An 18,875-nucleotide genomic window follows, 5' to 3' on the forward strand; every position below is an offset into this window, starting at 1 on the left:
AGGCGTCGCCTCAGCATGCAGCCCATGCGAGTCATAGAGACGCTCATCCTGTCTACGTCGTCTCGAGACAGCTCTCGAGACTTCATGGGTGTACCTTCTGGTCGCGCCGATGGAAACCTCCTTGCATCAACTTCAACAATCCTCGCTGCCACTACATCATCACCGCCAGGGCCATGACCTCGACGCCGCATCAGTAGCAATAGCATGCACTAACTTGCTCTTGAGATACATGACGCCCTTCGCCCACGCCTTCTTCGCCATCCTCCTCCTCGTCGCGAACATCCTCATGATCGTCGTCACGAGCTCCGAGGCGACGCGTGGCGCAAGCAGTGTCTTTAACGAGGGGCGATGCGCTTTTGTCCGGATAAGGGAGCGGGATAAAAGAACGTGTCCGGATACGACAGCCCGGTCCAGTCAACTCCGTATTTGTGGAAGTGCAGGATGACGGTGACGTGGACTGGGCGGTCCATCACGCAGCTGTCGCTCCACCGCCGGCGCGCCAACCCCGGCGGCTTGGGCTACGGCCTCGAGCACATCCCGTTCCTGCTGCTCCATGCGTACAACCTCTACTGGTGCTTCCAGACGTCCGGCGATCCGTACCGCATTGCCTTGGCCGAGCTCGAAGAGCAAGGCTTCAACATGGACCGCATCTTGAACCCGCCGTCAGAGGACGATCTTGCGGGCCTCGCCGCCTCGGCGCTGCTCCAGGCTGGCGCCAGCGACGCGCCCAAGAACCCGACCGATGACATGAGCATTCCGCCGCTCCCGAACCCGTTCTTGCCGGCCATCATCCCGCTTCTCTTTTGCGTGACGGTCGTCTGCTTGCACATTCTCATGCGCCTCCTCCAGATCTGGTCGACGCGTGTTTTGACCTTTATCAAGTACAACAGCGTGGCCAACTTGACGGACGCGACCTTTGTCAAGGTCGTGCCCCGCGCGTACCGCGGAAAGAGCGTCATGGTCGAGCTCGAGCAGCACACGCTTTCGAACGGCGAGAAGAGCGCACCGTTCTTCATGTTCCAGAAGCGCAAGTACGTCGGCGAGGTCAACAAGGACGACGGCTCGGTGTGCTTTCGCAAGCTCAAGGCGCCCGTCACCAACGCGGTCGAGTCGTACGTCAAGGCCAAGGGTATCGATGCGGGTGCGCAATACACGCGGGCGCTGGACCTCTACGGGCACAACGAGTTTAGCATCCCGCAGCCGACGTTTGTCAAGATGTTCCAGGAGCAGCTCGTCGAGCCTCTGACCGTCTTCCAGATCTTCTCGGTCTGCCTCTATATGCTCGACGAGTACTGGCAGTACTCGCTCTTCACGCTCGTCATGATCCTCATGTTTGAAGGCGTCACGGTCTTCAGCCGCCTCAAGAACCTCCAGACGCTTCGGGGCATGGGCAACGTTTCGCGTGACATTTACGTCTTCCGGTCGGGCAAATGGAGTACCGTAAGCTCGTCGGCGATCGTACCGGGCGACATCATCTCGGTCAAGCGTATCGTCGAAGGCGACTCGACGGTCCCGTGCGACTGCCTCCTCCTCCAGGGCAACGCGGTCGCCAACGAAGCGACGTTGACCGGTGAGAGCGTGCCGCAGATGAAGGAAGCGATCGGGCTCAAGGCCAACGCCGACGACCTCGCCGCGCCGCTTGACATGAAGTCGGGGCACAAGGTGCACATTCTCTTTGGCGGCACCACGATCATGCAGCACGACGCCGGCTCGTCGGTCACGAGCATTCCGGCGACGCCCGACAAGGGCGTCCTCGCCTACGTGCTGCGGACCGGCTTTAGCGCGTCGCAGGGCAAGCTTGTGCGCATGATTGAGTTTTCGTCCGGCAAGGTCACGGGCTCGACGTGGGACGCGGTCGGCCTCGCCGTGCTTTTGCTCTTCTTTGCGATTCTGTCGTCGGGCTACGTGCTGCGCGAAGGCATTGCCCGCAAAGGCCGCGTGACGTTCGAGCTCGTCTTGCGCTGCGTGCTCATCATCACGTCGGTCGTGCCTGCCGAGCTGCCGATGCAGACGGCGATGGCGGTCAACACGGCGCTCCTCGCGCTCGTCCGGCTCTCGATCTTTTGCACCGAGCCGTTCCGCATCTCGCTCGCAGGCAAGGTGGACATTTGCCTGTTTGACAAGACGGGGACGATCACGACGGACCAGCTCACGGCGGTCGGCGTCGTCTCGTACGACGAAAGCGTGCCCATGACGGCCGCGATCCAGCCGCACCAACCGATGCTGCAGTCGCACCTGAACGCATGCCTCGTCCTCGCGGTACGGCGATTCTATCAAGTTGATAAATGCTCATGGCGCGTGGTTAGGGTTGTCATTCGCTGGTCGAAATCGACGGCAAGATGATTGGCGATCCGGTCGAAGAAGCGTCGCTGCGTGCGATCGACTTTACGTACGACGTCAAGAGCAAGACGTGCGCGCCGAACGCGACGAGCGCCGAGCGCGCCGAGTTGAAGGGCGCTCGCGTCCAGATTCTGCACCGCAACCACTTTGCGTCCAAGCTCCAGCGCATGAGCGTCGTGGCGCGGTGCCAGTTTGGCGGCCACTCGCGCCTCCGCGTGCTCGTCAAGGGCAGCCCCGAAGCACTCGCCAAGCTCGCGACCGATGTCCCCGACTGGTTTTGGCCCACGTACCAAGACATGGCCCGCCGCGGCATGCGGGTGCTCGCGCTGGCGTACAAGGACTGCGAGAAGGGTCTCTCGGAGGCCGACGTCGGCCACAAGACGCGCGAGTGGGCTGAGAGCAACCTCCGGTTTGCGGGCTTTGCCGCGTACCAGTGCCTCGTGCGCCGCGACTCGGCCGAGATCCTCCAGCAGCTCAAGGACAGCTCGCACGCGGTCGGCATGATCACGGGCGATGCGACGCTGACGGCGGTCCACGTGGCCAAGGAAGTCGGCATCCTCACGCGCCCGGCGCTCATTCTCTCGGGCGGCGACGTGACGTTCGAGTGGAAGTCGGCCGACGACGACAAGGCGGTCGCGGCCTACGCCAAGAGCGCGATCGTTCAACTGAGCAAAACGTACGACCTGTGCATGGACGGCGCGGCCTTGTCGCGGGCCAACGACGTCGACGGCGGCGTCTGGAATCACCTCGAGCTCATCCGCGTGTACGCGCGCATGACGCCGGAGCTCAAGGAGCGCGTGCTCACGTCGCTCAAGACGTGCGGCCACTTTACGCTCATGTGCGGTGACGGTGCCAACGACGTGGGGGCGCTCAAGCAGGCGCACGTCGGCGTCGCGTTGCTCTCGGGGTTCGGGTCGGCCAACGCCGACAAGAGCATCACGGGCGCGGACGCGCTCAAGAAGAGCAAGAAGATTGTCGAGGTCGAGACGCTCTCGCGCGAAGGCCTCTTGAAGCTGCACGCGTCGGTGCTCAAGAAGAAGCTACTCGCGCTCAACATTGCGCACGACAACGTGACGGAGAAGTCGGGGTTGATCGACCTCCTCCTCGCCGACCAGGCCGCCAAAGAAGCGTCCAAGCCCAAGAAGCTTCTCAACCCGTTTGGCCCGATGACGCCCGAGCAGCGCAAGGAGCTCCAGAAGAAGCAACAAGAGGAGATTGAAGCCGACGTGGCCGAGCGCGAGGCGCGTGGCGAGTCGTTTGCGCGCTTCAAGGCGCTCGCGGCGTTTGCCAAGCGCCAGAAGGACCAAGCGTCGGCGTTCCAGGCGCAGCAAAAGGGCGGCAACGGGGGCTTTGCCAACTGGACCAACAACCAGGTCATGACGCAGTACATGGACGACTTTGAGGACGGCGAATTGCCGATGGTCAAGCTCGGCGACGCATCGATCGCGTCGCCGTTCACGTCGCGTGCGCCGTCGATCAAGGGCTGCGTGGACATAATCCGGCAAGGCCGGTGCGCGCTCGTGACGACGGTCCAAATGTACCAGATCTTGGCCATCAACTGCCTTATCTCGTCCTACTCGCTCTCGGTGCTGTACTTAGACAAGGTCAAGTACGCCAACTCGCAGATGATTGCGCTCGGCATGATGTCGACGGTCGCGTCGGTGACGCTCTCGCGCGCGACGCCGCTGCCCGAGCTCTCGCCAGTGCGTCCGATCTCGTCGATCTTCCACCCCGCGCTCTTTTCGTCGCTCATCGGGCAGTTTGCGCTGCATTTGGCCGTCATGGTCTACTCGACCAACCTCGCCAAGGAGTACACGCCGGTCGACGACACGCGTCACTTGACCGACATCAAGCCGCTCGTGTTTGAGCCCAACGTCATGAGCACCGTCATCTTCCTCGTCAACGGCGTCCAAACCATTAGCGTCTGCGCTGTCAACTACAAGGGCCGTCCGTTCATGAAGAGCATGACCGACAACCCGGGTCTCCTCTACTCGCTCGGGATCTCGCTCGTCGGCGTCTTCCTCCTCTGCACGGAGGCCATGCCGCTCTTCAACAAGGTGCTCGAGATCGTCCCGATGCCGGACCCGCGCTTTGCGCAGATCCTCACGGGCATCTTGACTCTGGACGTTGTCGGCGCCTTTGCGTGGGACCAGCTCTGCCTCCTGCTCTTTGCGCCGCACATCTTCATGGCGTCGCTCAAGGCCATCAACAAGTCGGACATCCGCCAGCTGATCAAGATGCTCGTGATTGCGCTCGGCGTCATTTACGTCGTCGCCAACATTGACTATGACGAGATTGAGCGCCAGCAAAAGCTCCTGGACGCGACCAACGCGGCCGGCAGCGACTTTGTCGAAGCCATTAGCAGCTAAGGCCGTCCATATACATTTGAGATTAGACTTCTTCGTATATCTCGTGCGGAGAAGGTTCTGCGGCGTTGACGTGATGCATCTCGCCCGAACGGTTGCGCTGGACGCTGGCGGCTGAACGCAGTCGAGAATCGCCCATGCGTTGCCTCTTGCTGCTGCTGCTGGTAGGCGCAAGCGCTGCCGACATGCGGCTCCGCCTCGACGCGCTGCCGGTTCCGCCCGCGGTAGCCCGCATGGTCGGCAAGGTTGGCAACGCTGCCATGTACTGCACCGGCATCACTGTCGGCCCCAGCGTCGGCCTCTAAGCAGCCTGCTCGATGGCTCATGTGCGGAACTAGATGGTGCTCACGTCCGCAGCCTGTGTGCATGCTGGCTTCATGACGTACGAGATCAACCAGGTTGTCGCCAACGTGGTCGGTGTGCACCGCCAGAGCGAGTTTTGGCCCGATGCCACGGATGACGGCGACTACGCGCTTCTCGAGCTGGACACGCCTCTCGGCGACCGCTTTGGGACGCTGCCGCTTGTCGGCGCGCCGCCATGCGTCATCACGCTCGTCGCCGGTTCGAGTCATTTGTTGTCTCTGGGTGCTTGTTTGATCGGTCTTGCATCTAGTGTACACGTCGCTCTCAGTTTCGACCGTGCAGTTCGCGCCCGGCTTCGACCCCGGCGTCCAAGTGCAGTGCACGATGAAGGTGGTCTCGACGTCGCGCTGCGTCCACGACTGCGACACGTCGAGCGTCGGGTCGCCCGGCGCACCGCTGCTCGTTACGGTGCGCAACACCACCGCGTCGACCACGTGCGTCGTTGGCATGCACCTTGTCGGTGACAGCGCGAGTAAGAACCGGATTGGGAGTATCGTCGCCGCGGCCAACGCCCACCTCTCGTGGCTGCAGAGCACCAAGACGACGACGCCGCCCACGACGACGACCGTGACGACACCGACACCGACGACGACCGTGACGACACCGACAACGATGACGACATCGACACCAACGACGTCGCCTACGACGACCATAGCACCCGAGACGGCGCCACCGAGCGACAAGAGCGAGGCGACGGCGGTGCCCATCTCGAACGCCTCGAGCGACGGGTCGAGCAGCACCAACACGATCGTTTACGTGTGCATCGCGGTTGTGCTCATTGCGTGGTTCATCGTGCTTGGGTGCATGCTGCGGCGACGCTTGAGCCAACAGCGCGACTTGATGACGCCAGCGACGGCCTCGTAGACCGCAACCCTACTAGTACTAAACTGCTCCTCAACTTCCATTATACGACGAAAATGCAAGTCTTATTCGGGCGATATGACGGGACTATAGCACGTAAAGGACCCAAAGCCCTCGCACAAGATCGAGTGCAGCACCAAGGCGCGGTTGTCGATCAAGCCTACAGGCAGCAGTTTGAGCCGAAGAGGAGGGTAGGGGTAGGTACAGCAGAGGATCGTGACGACGGCGTTCCCGTCGACTGAGAGCATCTTGGAAAAGTGGCGGCCATCGACGCGCACGGTCGAGACACGGCTGGCAATGTCGTCTCCATGTGCGTCGTCGTCGTCCGGAGCTTCTTCGACGAGGTCGAAGCGCGGCTTGAAGCCCACGTGCTGCGTCTGCAGGGCAAACGTGTCGCTTTGCACGCGCAGCCGCAGCGAGCCGTCCATCTTGGCCTCGATCTACCAAGAGAGCTAGCTTCTCGTACGAGACTCCGTCGAGGTGCTACCGTCAGGTACTTGTGCATGGCTTTGAGGCGGTCGGTGACCGTGCGCAGCGAGCGCAGCGTCGGGATCTCGACCGCAACGGTCGGCGATGGCACGCGCGGCTCCTTGTAGTTGTCGGCGCTCGCCATCGAAACGACGTCGATCGGAATGTTTTGGACAATGTCAATGTCGACCGTCTACCTCGCCGTGATGATGATGCATGACGCTGGAAGGACGAGGCCTACGCGGGCACGGAGTGCGAGGAACGAGCGGCCGTCGCGCTTGAGCAGCCGCAGAAGAATGCCGCTGGCCTCCTTGCCGGACTGCAGCGCACGTGAAAAGTTGGCGATGCTGAGCGTGAACGCGATCTGGTTCTCGGAGCGGCTCTCGAGCACGACGTCCTCAAAGAGCTTGGCCATGTTGAGGTGCACGAAGGTTTGGACGTCTTCGCCGCCTGTCTTCATGACGAAGCTCATGCGCTCGGGCGTCACGACGACGAAGCACGCGTCCGAGCTTGAGAGCCGCGCCATGTACTGCGAGATCTCCATGAGGACCGGGAACGAGGCCGCGGTCAGGTTGCCGCGGAAGCGCATGTTGGATTCCCACGCTCGGGCAATAAATGAAAGAAATTGAATCAACGAGCCAATCGTATCACCCGAGTCGAGACTTTTTAGCCAATCAAGCCCCACAATGCTCGAACTGGGATCGAAGTTGGGTCCCGAGGACTTCGAATGCACGGTGGCGAATTGGTGCGAAATACATTTACACGTGAAAAAGCCACTCGACCAATTGCTCATCGACGACGAGGATGATGGACCATGGCGACCTCGACCTGAGCTTCCCGAACCGCAACAGCACGCTCGTGCCCACGGAGCGCAGCCTCGTCGCGGACCGCAAGGCCAATGTGGAGAGCCTCCGGGTTCCGCCCAAGACGTCGGCCGAGCTCGGGCCCGGGTGCCAGCCCACGCTGCACCAGTTCTTGCCGGCATACGACGTGCAGGCCTACGTGCGCTTCGCCAAGATCCCGCTGCATATCAAGAACGCCAAGTACCCAAGCTTCGAGGCCACAGGCGATCTGCCCCAGCTGCGCGATGGTCACTACCTTCTCGCCAAGGACGACATCATCATGCATCTCCAAACGGTATCATCCGTGCGCTTCGTGCCTACTCAAACGATCCTAGTACCATACCGACATTGACGGGCACCTCAGCGCTACCCAGAAGGGCGAGTCGCTTGCGTTCAAGAGCATGGTCCAGGAGAAGCTCCAGCGTGTCCTGGTACTCCTCATCCTTTGCATCTTTCGTCCATCGTCCAAGCAGCGTGCTCCATAGCTCTTCTGTCGGTGGGTCGACCCGATCACGTACAAGGAGGTGACGCGGCCCGCGGTGCAGCGCGTGCTGCCGTTCCCGCTCAACCGCGTCTTGCCCAAGAAGATGCACCACGCGATGACGTCCGAGCTCGCGACCGCGGGGTACGCGAGCCAAGAGCAGGTCTACGTCGCCGCGCGTGACTGCTACGCCGCCCTCAACGCGCGTCTCGGCGACGGTCCCTTCTTCTACGGCGCTGCGTACGTATCTCAATCTCAAAGTCGTATCTCAAACCTCACCGGCGAATCTGTGGTTAGGCCCACGTCTCTCGATGCGGTTGTGTTTGGCCACCTCGTCGACGCGCTCAGCGACGTCCAGCTCCGCGACGTGGTGCAGATCCACGGCCCGCGCCTCCTCACGTTCGCTGAGACCGTCCGGTCGACGTACTTTGGCTCGAAAGCCATGGGCAGTCTCTGGACCGAGAACGTTCCAAGCCCGTTCTCGACGCTCTCGACGGCCTTCATGGGCGACTTTGCGACCGTGCCGCTTGCGGCGTACGTGCAGCCGTACCAGAGTCTGAGCTGGAGCAAGCGGTAGCCAGGTCTGCCAGCCTCGCCTCGTCTCATATATTGAGCTAGGGAGGTCGCGAAAGAAGAGGTGGCGGCGGACGGCGTGCACGACGACCCTGCGCAGCACGTCGTGTACGACAAGAGCTCGCGCAATGTGCTCTTTGGCGGTCTCCTGGCGATCGTCCTCTACGGCGTCTCGCAGCTGTCGTTCAGTATCGAGAGCTTTGCGGACGCATATGACGACGACGAGGACGCATATGACGACGCGTACGACGAGGATGACGAATATGACGCGTAAGACGACGACGATACTTCATCCATCCATGTAATACTTGCTGGTTACTCGACGGCCGGCAGCGGCACCGTGTACTCTTCGTCTGTCGGGTCTATCTCGGCGAGGTTGGGCGCCTTCTCTAAGAAGCCTTCGTAGCGCTCCTCAAACTCGCTCGGCGGTTTGCTCAGGTCCTACGCGCGACGGGTGTAAACGTAACAGCCTCGGCGTCTCGACTTCTACCGCGGCTTCGGACGACGCAACGACCGCGTGCTTCCAGCCGTTCTGCATGATGGCTTGACGCTTCTGTCGCTCCTTGTTGGCCTCGAGCTCTTTCGTGAGCATGGCCTGCCCGGGCGACGCGGCCGGCGACAGCGCGGGTCCGTGCCGCTCGCGTTCCTGGACCATGAGCCGAAGGCGTTGCTGGTGGAAGAGCTCGTAGTCGGACGCTTGGCCCTCGTTCAAAATGAGCTGCGACCGCGGCGTGTTGGACGTGCCCCACTCTTCGCGCGGCGTATTCAGCCGGCTCGGCAGCAGCGGCGGCGCGTGCGGCGCGTAAAAGGCTTGCGGGTGGTGCAGCGGCGGGTGCGGTTGCTGGTCATAGCCGTACGACGACGACGGCGGCGGCGGTGCGCCAGGTCCGTACGAGGCGTACGCACGGTACATGGTGCCCGCCTTGGCATTGGACGGGTACGCTTGCAGCGACGGTGCTTGGTTGTGCTGGTGGTGTGGTGGCGGCTGCATGTACGCATGAAGCATTTGTGGCGGATACCCTTGCATCGACGACGACGACGGCCCGTGGCGATGGGCGTCCGGGTGCCGCGGATAGTATGGCGCTGCGGCCGACGACGGCTGTGGGTACGGTGGCCGCGCCGTGTCATGCTCGGGGTGGCGTGCGTTCATGGCCGAGGGCGGCGGCTGCGTCGACTGCCCGGGGAGGAAGAACGAGGCCGGGCGCGGTGGCGGCGGAACACTGTGGTGCGGGTACGAGGCATGCACCGGCAGCGGCCGCGACGGCAGATAGTTGCTCGCAGGCATGGCCTTGTGTGACATCGGTGCGCGGGCAGCGGTCTTTGGCTCGGGCGGCGCCATCATCAAGTCGGGCTTCTTGGCCACGCCTTTCGCCCTGCTGTGTGGCGTCGCGATCGGCGTCGCGGCGCTTGACGAGAGCGTCCGCCGCTCACTCTCGTCGCTCGAGTCGCTGTTCTCGTCGAGCTTCTCGTCCTTGACGTCCTTGGGCCGGCGGCTGCGCATCAGTGATTTCCAGCGAATCTTGACCGCATCTTCCGTGCGCCCCTAATGATCGTTCTCGTATGTCGTTGTCGTAGGCATCAATGTACCACGAGGCGCTGTGCAATCACGGACCAGCGGTTCCCGAGCTTGGCTTGCATGTCGATGATGAGGTCGTCCTCTTCCTTGGTGTAGTTGCTAAGCGAAGCGACAACTTGAGCACGCCGGCGTCAACGAAGAGGTACCCTTTGTTGATGTTCGGGTCCAAGTGGTTGCACCAGCGCTCGCGGCACTGCTTGGACCTATAAGAATGGGGCATAAGGTACACCCGCGATCGACATGGCCTGTACGTTCGGCCGGCGATTTGAGCCGCGACTTGGCCCCAGTTCTTGCGCCCTTCTGCGACCAAACTCTTGAGCTTCGCATCTTCGTCTGGCGTCCAGTGGCCCTACAAGGCATGTGGGCGGGACAGGCCATAGATCGCGGTGGTACTACTTTGATCAACCCTGGCTTGAGGACCTTGGTCCATCGCTGCAAGCACTGCGTGTGGTTGCGACCTGCGACTTGATCGGCAATCGCTTTCCAGTTGCGCTCGCCACTTCGCTCGACAGCCAGGCGGAGCGACTCGTCTTCTGCCTTGGACCACCGGCGTGGATTGCTTTTCTCGCTGCCGCGCGCCGACGAGAGCGAACTTGGGGCCGACTCTGCTGTACGGTCCAGACCCGACGTGACAATCGGTGCTGGCTTTGGCGCTTCCTTGGACTTGGTTCGCCGGGCTGGGGGCGGTGGTAAGAGCTGCTTGAGGCTATCGGCGCGTTCGCGTTTGAGGGTGCCGGGTTCGTTGCTGGCGTCGAGCGAGTTCTGGAAGAAGGCCTTGCCGATGGCAGAGAGCTTGGGGGTGATGGCGCCCGAGACGGCGCCCATCGAGGCGAGCGCCTGGCCTCCTCCGTGGGGTTGCTGCGCGCTCATCGCTGGTACAAGGTCCGGGCCCAAGGGATCCCGATGCTGAACAGCCTGGCGCTGATGAATTCTATCCAAGGCCCGGAAAATCACACTAATTTGCCTACTTTTAACCAATCACAGCGCACCGAATTTGGTATTGGTCGCGCACGCCTTTTTTCCAGCCACATACAAAAACGCAGTCGAATCTGAGTCGAATCTGACAGGCTGGGATAAAAATAAGACATGCATTTCAACCAATCAGCGCGCTCTCCCATTTCAAATTTGGCCCCCTCGTGGCAGCACAGGAGGACGGCGAAGTCGGAGCGCGAGCGGCAGTGTCGAGCGCGGAGGGCGACGTGCTATGAGCCCGTTGGTAATATCTACTGCGTGGTACTAGTAGTACAAGCGAGCAGCGACGTCCGTCATGCCACGCAAAAGAAGAGGATCTCAACGACCCACACGCCCAGCTGAAAAACGCATTTTGAGTTTCAGCGATACGAACCGAGCTCTGAGCTCCGGCCTACGACGGTCCCAAGCGTCAGGGTGTATTCCTATGCGATTGTACGAGCCCCACACATCCATAGACGTGTCTAGTAGTCAAGAAGTAGCCATTCGAGCCACCAAACGCCTCCGTGATCCAACGTTGAAAAGCGCTGTTTTGAGTTTGAGTTTTCGCGTCGGTTTCGTTGCAATCTTTCGCGACGAGCTCCAAGTTGCATATTCTCGACGAGGTGAGCAAGCAAGATGAACCGCGACTACGTGGACGACGACGGCGCGGAAGAGGTCTCTCGCCCCGAGCGCGTCCACGACGCCATGCACCGCGTACTACCGGCGACGACCAAGAGCGCAGCCGTCGACGAGAGCGACCCGGCCGCCGAGGAGCTCGACGACGAGCTCCAGCAGACGACCCGAGCCGTTGTCAAGCCACAGGTAGTAAGTACCTCGGACGGCTCTAAGTTGACGCAGCGCATCTCTCGGTAGGAGCTCTACATCGACGTCCACGCGGACCGTCCGAACACCGCGCCGTTGTCGCCGCCACCGCGTATGCCTGTGCATGGCGCTTCTCGTCTCATGACCACATAGCGCCTCGGGACGTGTACTTGAACGCGTCGCTGCAGCTGTTGCATCAGCAAAGCGACATGCGCCAGCGCCTCCGCGGGCTCTGGTTCCTCGCGCAGCGCCTGCGCTGGGACAACCACATGGACGCCCACGCAATGGAGCACCTTCGCGCCGACCTTCTCACAACGATGAAGAGCCTCGGCATTGAAAAACAAGACGGCGATCGCGTAACTGGTATATGCGGGGTATCGTGTCGATGAACTCTGGCACTAGGTGCGCAAGACCGGGCACCTCGTGCTTCTCGAACCCAGCGTGCGGTCGGGCCCGCCGCCCCGCGTCTACTGCACGCTCTTTGAAGACGAGAGCAAGCTCGAGCTTGTGCTGCCGCGCGCCCCGACGACTCCCACCAGCAGTAGCTCGTTCCGGGATTCGTTCACAAGCCTTTCCAAGCTCTCGTCGTCGCTCGCGTGGCTGCTCCACGACGACCCGGTGCGCTCTCGCATCGAGTAGTTCATATATCGACGATTTTAGGACGACCACGACTGCCTTCGCATCCCGCTGTACGGCGCGCAGGTGCATGCGACGTCGGCCGAAGCAATGGAGTTCCGTCTCGACGTGCTCCACAAGACGTCCGACGCGATCGCTACGCGGAGCTTTTACCTGCGGGCCGAGACCGACGAAGAGTACATTGGCTGGATGGTCGCGCTCGAAGCCGTCGCGCGCTACGACCTCTTCCAGCTCCAAGCGTCCATGCGCCGCATCTCGGACCCGCGTACGCTCATGGCCTTGGTACATGCTTTATCATGGGTGTCAACTAGAGGACTATGTCTGCGTGCTGCGGTCGTTTTGCCCGATTTCGGTGCCGCTTACGTGGCAGCGCCACCGCATCGCCCGCGACGAGAAGCAGTCGGGCCTCACGCGCCGCGACAGCAAAAACATGCCAATGCTCCAAGTGCTCAAAGACATTGAGCGTGACACGTACGTCGTCGACGGCATGCGCCTCTCGACCGCCGACGGCATCCATCACGTCATCACGCACCTCTTGACGCGCGTCATGGCCTATCTCCACGAGCACGACGACACGATGCCGAGCGTGGCGTCGCCGGCTGCGCGCATGGCGAAGTCGACGTACTGTACCGCGTCCGACTTGATACAAACTTGATACAACTGGTAGCGAGGCCAAGGCGCTCTCGTTTGTGGAGCGCGTCCTCCGTGGCAGCACGCGCACGCAGAGCGGCGGGGACATTTACGACGCCATCTCGATTCTCTGCGCCAATACGCACGTGGTCGTGTGCCCCGTCTCAGCCGACGCGTCGCCCGTGACGCTCACCGTCGACGGGACGGACGACAGCGTCTTGACCATCCATGCGTCGGTGCAAATGGCTTTTCGCATCATGGCGCCCGACGCCGCCGGGGACTGGGCGCGCCTCCACGGAGCGCTCACGCGGTCCTTTACCTACGGCGGGATCGCCCAACCCGGCGTCGTCACGATCGAGATGCTAGACGAATAAAGAGTCTACACCGTTGCGACTGGTTATAAGAACTGCGGAATCAACGGCGTGCCGCCATCGAGGTACAACGGCTTGGTCTCGGACGACGACGACGACGACGCCGACGCCGAGGGGGCCGGCGATGCGACATCGGCACGACACAGCGGGCAGTTGCGCTCGCGGTCAAACCACTCGCAGACGCACTCTTCGCAAAACATGTGCGAACAGCGGAGCTGGACCGGCGTGTGCATGGCGTCGTAGCAGATCGAACACTCGGGGTTGCCGGCCTCTGCGAGCGCTGCGGGCGTCACGTACGCTCCAAACTCGAGCGAGAAGGTCACGAGCGACTTGAGCACATCGTAGATCTTTTGAGCTTGGCCGCCAAGCACATACCCCTAACCACGGCAGTATGGACGTTTGGACTGCGATATGGACGAACGCACCTTGAAGCCGAGATACGCAAGGGCAAAGACGTCGGCTACGATTTTCGACGCACACGCCTACGTATCGACATGGCACCGGTCCTGCAGGAGACGAGTGTCAACCTGGTAGTAGGAGCACCACGGAATTGCGGCGACCATCGTGCGCAGGAAGAGCGTGGTAAACTCAATGAGCGCGTAGAGTTTGCGCTACGATCGCATGAGATAACACGTCGTCTTGGCGCATGAACCTTGCGCCGGTACATGGAGGCGACGTTGACGTTGGGACCACGGCCGCAGAGCGGTGCGAGCTTCTCGAGCTTTGTGATCGCGACGAGCGCCTTGCACGTCATGCCCATGAAGCGCAAAATGTAGTCTACGCAAAGAGGATGACTGGTAGACCCTAGAGGCAGGCTGATACCGTTGGCCATGACGGCCCAGAGCACGTCGCCGAGGCTGCCGGCTTGCTTGTCGTCGAGCTTCTTGAGGAACGTGTCGTAGGGCGTGATGTCGCCGTTGAGGGACGCAATCGCAAAGAGGTCGATGAGGCACACGACGATGATGCCAAGAAGCGAGCAGACGCTCGACTTGTCCTTGAGCGCGACTTGCTCGCGGAACCGAATGTCGAGCGTAACGATCGCGATCGTGCCAATGACAAAGCCGGCAATGCCCTTCGTGTGCTGGTACGAGAGGTACAAGAGCAGCAAGATCGAGAAGGGCAGGACGTTCTGGAAGCGCCGAAAGAGCTGCCGCATCTCGGACCGCAGCTGGTCGTCTAACAAGGCGGAAAATGAGGTTGGCATGGACGTGCACGCGTACCGGACGACGACTCGTCGGTCGCTGCACGCACTGGCTCTGGCCCATCGTCTTGATCTAGCAAGAGCGACGCCGTGTCGCTGGCGTCGTCGGTCGGCGAAGCATGCGTCGATGCCACGGGGCTGTTGGGAGGTGGCACGACGCCGCCTGGGAACAAGAGAGACAGCGGCGACGACAAGGTCCGAAGAAGGCCGTGCCGGCTGCCAGCGCCAGTTGCACCCAAGGCGCTTGATGGCCGGTCGGTCGGCGCCGCTGCCATCGGCGACGTCGGGGTCACGGCCACGCCCGGGTCGACCTCATTGTCCATTGTCGTCTGAAACCCGAATATGCAACGTGATTAAAAACACGCAACTTTGGGCTGCGACATGCAAGAGTGAAGGAAGAATGGCACCGAAAGCCGCCAAGCGCAAGCAGGCGAGCAGCAAGCTAGCGCCCGTGGCCGCGCCAGCCGCGCCCGCGCCCGCCGGCGCCTTTGCCTACGAGTTCGAGAAGAAGGTTGGTTATGCGTCCTCGTTTCTCGAGGCCGACCGGGCCGCGTATCTCGCGCCGCCGACGTTCACGTCGCTCTACGACGGGTCGATCCAGAGCTTGACCAACCTCCTGACCAAGGCCGAGTGCCAAGACGCGATCGCGTTCTCCAAGAAGCTCGGGTACGTCCGCGTGACGCAGGCAGCGAACAGCGAGTACGCTTTTCGAGACAACGACCGACTCCTCTTCCAGTCGACGGACCTCGCGGGCCAGCTCTGGGCGCGGCTAGCGCCGCTGCTGGCCGACTCGTCCTTCGACATGACGAACGCCGTCGGGTGCAACCCGGCCATGCGCTTCTACCGGTACAAGACGGGCCAAGCTTTTGGGTGCCACGTCGACGAGAGCATTCTGCACCCAGTGACGGGCTATCGCAGCGCGTATACACTGCTCATCTACCTCAACGACGAGAAGGACTCGGACTTGGTCGGCGGCCACACGCTCTTCTACACGAGCACGACGAGTCAGACGAAGAAGAAGCGGAAGGGCAAGCCGACCGACGGACCGACGCCCGTTCTCGACGTCGGTCCGGACACGGGCAAGGCGCTGTTGCATGGCCACGGCGAACACTGCCTCGAGCACGAAGGCCAGCGCGTCGAGCGAGGTGAAAAGTACGTGCTTCGGTCCGACATTATGTTTCAGCGGTCCTAAGTCTTCTCAATAAGTCCGGATGCTGCAGCAGTCTTAAGTCTTATGTCCTCCGCACCGAAAATGAGTTTTTGCCTGTCGTCCTCTTGGTCGATTCTGCACTACCAAGTATTACAACTCAAAGAGTCGATATGCATTAGGTCAAAGATAGTTTATATGTTTAAATGCGAAAAGGATTAGGGATTAGGGTTGATGAGAGTGAGTCCCTCACGCTTAGTTGCGCCGTTTGTGCGACGGCGGCTGGTTGAGGTGGCCCTGCGGCTTTTGCGGCGCCGCCTTGTTGCCCTGGCCCTGGCGCGGGCCCTGGTTCGGACCACGGTTCTGGTTCTGGCCGCGGTTCTGGGCGGGCGGCGCGTAGTCGGCAACGCGCAGGCCCATGTTCTGGAGCCCCATCTTGCCAATCGTCTTCTTCTGGAGCGCGGGCACTTCGGCGAGACCGACGACGACGCTGTACTCGGCCGCCATGCTCACGAGGCGTTCCTTGGTCAGGCCGAGACGCTTCAAGTTGGAGTTGTAGTAGCCGAGCCACGCCTGGTACGCCTGTTCGGCCGCCTGCTGAAGCGCCTTGTCCGCCGCGCAGCGCTGCACGACCGGCGCGACGCGGCTCGCGCTCGTCGACGGCACGGGCCGCGTCGTCATCGGCATGTCGGACACGTCCTTGAGGAACCGCTTCTCAAACTCCGAGAGAAGCAAGACGCCTTCACCGTCGCGGCCAGCACGACCCGTGCGGCCGAGGCGATGGATGTACTGCTCGCGGTCCGTCAAGCCCACTTGCACGATGAAGCTGACGCCCGGGTAGTCGACACCACGCGCCGAGACATCGGACGAGAACATGATGAGGTTGTCGCGCTGCCGGAAGGTCTCGGCCACCTTGGTGCGGTGGCTTTGCGACTTGCGCGAGTGCATCTCGATGATCGGGTACCCAGCCTTCTCAAAGACGGCCGCCATGTAGCCGGCGGCGCGGGCGGTCGGGAAGAAGGCCATGATCTTGTACCCGTCCGGCGACGCCGCAATGTGCTCGAGGAGAAGCGCTTCGAGCGCGACGATGTGCTCCTCGAGCTTGCACACGATGACCGACTGGTTGACCTGCGCGTTCGTCTGATCTTCCTCGCCGACCGTGTCGACGTACTCGTAGTTCTTCTTGAGCGCAAGGCGCTTCATGTCCTCGAGCGACGACGGCAGCGTCGCCGAGAAGAGGAGCGTCTGGCGCGCCGTCGGCAAGTACGACAAGATGCGCTCGATTTCGTCGCGGAACCCCATGTCGAGGAGGCGGTCGGCTTCGTCGAGGACGAGCACTTGCACGTGGCGCAAGCGGCCTTGCATGCCACCCGTGTCATTCTTGATGTGGTCATGGAGGCGGCCGGGCGTGGCCACGAGGATGGCAAAGCCTTGGGGTTGCTGCAACTTGCGAAGGTCCTTGGACATGCTCGTGCCACCGACCATGCACGCCACGGGAATGTTCTTGTGGAACGTCGTGAGTTTCTTGGCCTCGACGTCGATCTGCGAGGCCAGTTCACGCGTCGGCGAGAGGATGAGCGCCAAGATCTCGTTGCTGTGGCGCGTCGTCTTGGCGAGCGTCTCGATCGTCGGCAAAAGAAAAGCCATGGTCTTACCCGTACCCGTCTTGGACTTGGCAAGCACATCCTTGCCCTGCATCACGATCGGCAGCGTCTCGTTCTGGACCTTGGTCATCTTGTCGTACTTCATCACGTCCGAGAGCGCTTGCGCCGACTCCTTCGAGATGCTCAGCGACTTGAACGAGACGTCGCTCAAATGAACGATGGACGTGGCGGTGCTTTCGCGGGCAGGCGCCGGCGGCGGGCCCACGGCCTGGGCAGTCGGCAGGGCCACAACCTCAGGCGCCGGCGTGGCCTTGAGCTTCTTGGGCATGGTCGGCGCGGGCGAGGCTACGGGCGTAGCGTCGTCGGTCGCGGCCTTGTTCTTTCGCTTCCAGTGGTTGCGGTTGCGCTTCGGTTTGGTGCTGGCTGCTTGGCTGTCCATGGTGCTTCTGGTTGCTGCGGTGGAGAATCAAAGCTGCGACCTTGCAGGGGCCGGAGGCTGTATTCGGCACATGCCGAATCTATGACACGCGCACCAACCAATGGCTCGCTTAAATTCGGGACACCTAAGCCAATCAAAGCGCGCGCGGTTGTCCGTCACAGCCAATCACCGCGCGCCATGGCCTCGAAAGATCGCTTTCGCCGAGAGATGGATCCGAATGTGCACAAGATGTCATGCAGCTTACGCTAGAACGACTAGCAACGACGAGGAGAACTTTCTAGGAATTTGCGAAGAGCACATGCGTCGAGGTCTTGATATGGGAGTCGAGAGGCGCACAAGCTCTAGTACGTAGTAGTAGGGTTTGGCGGTGCTATACATTGTACAATATGAGCACCGCCACACACATATGTATATCCTGACGTGGCGCTACAGTACGGTGCACACGTGGCGCGTATCGATCACAGAGGGGCGCACAGATGATGATGTGAGGGCACGCGTCGCTGACGCACCCACCATGCGAAGGAGACTAGGGTGTGGCGTGGCAAGGCGGTGCCGTAGACAGCGCGAAGGGTGTGTAAAGGCCATGAGGTTGCCCGGCGCGGCCAACTTGGGCAAGCGAGTGGATCTCGTAAATTCGTTGCACTTTGCCAGGTCATGTGCACTTTGCCAGGTCGTTGCAGTTATCGCGGGTCCAAAACGGGCGGTTTCGGAATTTAAATTTCGTTTTCATTTCTCAATTTGCTCAGACCATGGCGTTCCTCCGGCATATCAACCTGCTCGCGCGGCTGACAGCCCGATTCCAAGACGCCCAGGCCGCAGACGCGATCGACCTCACGGGCGACGATCAAGCCGTCCCGCGCGGCTTGTTCGTGGACGTCTTTAGCGCGCCCTGACGCCCGACCTACGAAGATGGTCGACTCGAGTTGCCGGACGCGATCGCGCTGCACCTTGCGGCTATGCTCAAGCCCGACGCGTCGAAGAAGTGGGGCGACGTCGACGCTGTCCGGCGCGCGATGGCCGACGTCGGCCGGTCCCTGTCCCGCGTCTGTTGCTGCAGTGACGACCTCTGCGACCTACTCGATATTTTTGGCCACGGAGCCGAGCGAGCCGATCAAATGTACGTTCGCCAACTCTATCGGCATTTCGATCTCATGAGTGCGATAGATTTGAAGCGTACCGAGAAACGATGGACCACTACATTAAG

The 18,875-nt window shown here is 61.6% G+C and overlaps 10 protein-coding genes across 10 annotated transcripts; 6 read left to right on the plus strand and 4 right to left on the minus strand.

The window, feature by feature from the left end:
• Positions 1-441: 441 nt before the first annotated feature.
• On the plus strand, positions 442-4,709 carry SDRG_13131 (hypothetical protein; the record flags this gene model as incomplete). The annotated part of the gene is made up of 2 exons (XM_008619213.1): positions 442-2,259; positions 2,307-4,709. The coding sequence occupies 2 exons, from the start codon at positions 442-444 to the stop codon at positions 4,707-4,709; spliced, it is 4,221 nt and encodes a 1,406-aa protein (XP_008617435.1).
• Positions 4,710-4,891: 182 nt separating this feature from the next.
• On the plus strand, positions 4,892-5,933 carry SDRG_13132 (hypothetical protein; the record flags this gene model as incomplete). The annotated part of the gene is made up of 3 exons (XM_008619214.1): positions 4,892-4,999; positions 5,045-5,267; positions 5,320-5,933. 3 exons carry the CDS (start codon positions 4,892-4,894, stop codon positions 5,931-5,933), a joined length of 945 nt encoding a protein of 314 aa, XP_008617436.1.
• A 62-nt stretch (positions 5,934-5,995) lies between these two features.
• Positions 5,996-6,987, minus strand: SDRG_13133 (hypothetical protein; the record flags this gene model as incomplete). Its single annotated transcript, XM_008619215.1, has 4 exons — positions 5,996-6,090; positions 6,136-6,370; positions 6,418-6,591; positions 6,640-6,987. The coding sequence occupies 4 exons, from the start codon at positions 6,985-6,987 to the stop codon at positions 5,996-5,998; spliced, it is 852 nt and encodes a 283-aa protein (XP_008617437.1).
• Positions 6,988-7,168: 181 nt separating this feature from the next.
• On the plus strand, positions 7,169-8,645 carry SDRG_13134 (hypothetical protein). Its single transcript, XM_008619216.1, has 5 exons — positions 7,169-7,535; positions 7,576-7,671; positions 7,726-7,961; positions 8,019-8,294; positions 8,340-8,645. The coding sequence occupies exons 1-5, from the start codon at positions 7,203-7,205 to the stop codon at positions 8,566-8,568; spliced, it is 1,170 nt and encodes a 389-aa protein (XP_008617438.1). The 5' UTR covers positions 7,169-7,202; the 3' UTR covers positions 8,569-8,645.
• Positions 8,610-10,740, minus strand: SDRG_13135 (hypothetical protein; the record flags this gene model as incomplete). Its single annotated transcript, XM_008619217.1, has 6 exons — positions 8,610-8,735; positions 8,785-9,837; positions 9,882-9,969; positions 10,017-10,073; positions 10,122-10,219; positions 10,267-10,740. 6 exons carry the CDS (start codon positions 10,738-10,740, stop codon positions 8,610-8,612), a joined length of 1,896 nt encoding a protein of 631 aa, XP_008617439.1.
• A 695-nt stretch (positions 10,741-11,435) lies between these two features.
• SDRG_13136 (hypothetical protein) lies at positions 11,436-13,706 on the plus strand. The gene is made up of 8 exons (XM_008619218.1): positions 11,436-11,643; positions 11,695-11,755; positions 11,797-11,999; positions 12,046-12,261; positions 12,304-12,544; positions 12,591-12,900; positions 12,947-13,573; positions 13,626-13,706. The coding sequence occupies exons 1-7, from the start codon at positions 11,458-11,460 to the stop codon at positions 13,281-13,283; spliced, it is 1,554 nt and encodes a 517-aa protein (XP_008617440.1). The 5' UTR covers positions 11,436-11,457; the 3' UTR covers positions 13,284-13,573; positions 13,626-13,706.
• SDRG_13137 (hypothetical protein) lies at positions 13,307-14,804 on the minus strand (the record flags this gene model as incomplete). Its single annotated transcript, XM_008619219.1, has 6 exons — positions 13,307-13,657; positions 13,706-13,762; positions 13,808-13,891; positions 13,933-14,057; positions 14,103-14,456; positions 14,501-14,804. The coding sequence occupies 6 exons, from the start codon at positions 14,802-14,804 to the stop codon at positions 13,307-13,309; spliced, it is 1,275 nt and encodes a 424-aa protein (XP_008617441.1).
• Positions 14,805-14,864: 60 nt separating this feature from the next.
• On the plus strand, positions 14,865-15,847 carry SDRG_13138 (hypothetical protein). Its single transcript, XM_008619220.1, has one exon. The coding sequence runs from the start codon at positions 14,882-14,884 to the stop codon at positions 15,671-15,673; it is 792 nt and encodes a 263-aa protein (XP_008617442.1). The 5' UTR covers positions 14,865-14,881; the 3' UTR covers positions 15,674-15,847.
• On the minus strand, positions 15,797-18,029 carry SDRG_13139 (hypothetical protein). Its single transcript, XM_008619221.1, has 2 exons — positions 17,916-18,029; positions 15,797-17,865 (listed from the first exon to the last, which is right to left on the minus strand). Exon 2 carries the CDS (start codon positions 17,669-17,671, stop codon positions 15,884-15,886), a length of 1,788 nt encoding a protein of 595 aa, XP_008617443.1. The 5' UTR covers positions 17,672-17,865; positions 17,916-18,029; the 3' UTR covers positions 15,797-15,883.
• A 383-nt stretch (positions 18,030-18,412) lies between these two features.
• On the plus strand, positions 18,413-18,826 carry SDRG_13140 (hypothetical protein; the record flags this gene model as incomplete). The annotated part of the gene is made up of 3 exons (XM_008619222.1): positions 18,413-18,546; positions 18,595-18,714; positions 18,770-18,826. Exons 1-3 carry the CDS (start codon positions 18,421-18,423, stop codon positions 18,824-18,826), a joined length of 303 nt encoding a protein of 100 aa, XP_008617444.1. The 5' UTR covers positions 18,413-18,420.
• Between the last annotated feature and the right edge of the window lie 49 nt (positions 18,827-18,875).

This window comes from Saprolegnia diclina (genome assembly GCF_000281045.1).
Source record: "Saprolegnia diclina VS20 unplaced genomic scaffold supercont1.56, whole genome shotgun sequence".
NCBI classification, from domain to species: Eukaryota; Oomycota; class Saprolegniomycetes; order Saprolegniales; family Saprolegniaceae; genus Saprolegnia; species Saprolegnia diclina.

Coding starts and splice junctions, on each gene's coding strand:
- SDRG_13139 (XM_008619221.1), bottom strand. CDS start 17,671: ATGGACAGCCAAGCAGCCAGCACCAAACCGAAGCGCAACCGCAACCAC.
- SDRG_13136 (XM_008619218.1), top strand. CDS start 11,458: ATGAACCGCGACTACGTGGACGACGACGGCGCGGAAGAGGTCTCTCGC. Junction 11,644..11,694: donor GAGCCGTTGTCAAGCCACAG/GTAGTAAGTACC, acceptor ATCTCTCGGTAG/GAGCTCTACATCGACGTCCA. Junction 12,262..12,303: donor GGCTGCTCCACGACGACCCG/GTGCGCTCTCGC, acceptor CGACGATTTTAG/GACGACCACGACTGCCTTCG.
- SDRG_13138 (XM_008619220.1), top strand. CDS start 14,882: ATGGCACCGAAAGCCGCCAAGCGCAAGCAGGCGAGCAGCAAGCTAGCG.
- SDRG_13134 (XM_008619216.1), top strand. CDS start 7,203: ATGATGGACCATGGCGACCTCGACCTGAGCTTCCCGAACCGCAACAGC. Junction 7,962..8,018: donor CCCTTCTTCTACGGCGCTGC/GTACGTATCTCA, acceptor ATCTGTGGTTAG/GCCCACGTCTCTCGATGCGG. Junction 8,295..8,339: donor AGTCTGAGCTGGAGCAAGCG/GTAGCCAGGTCT, acceptor ATATTGAGCTAG/GGAGGTCGCGAAAGAAGAGG.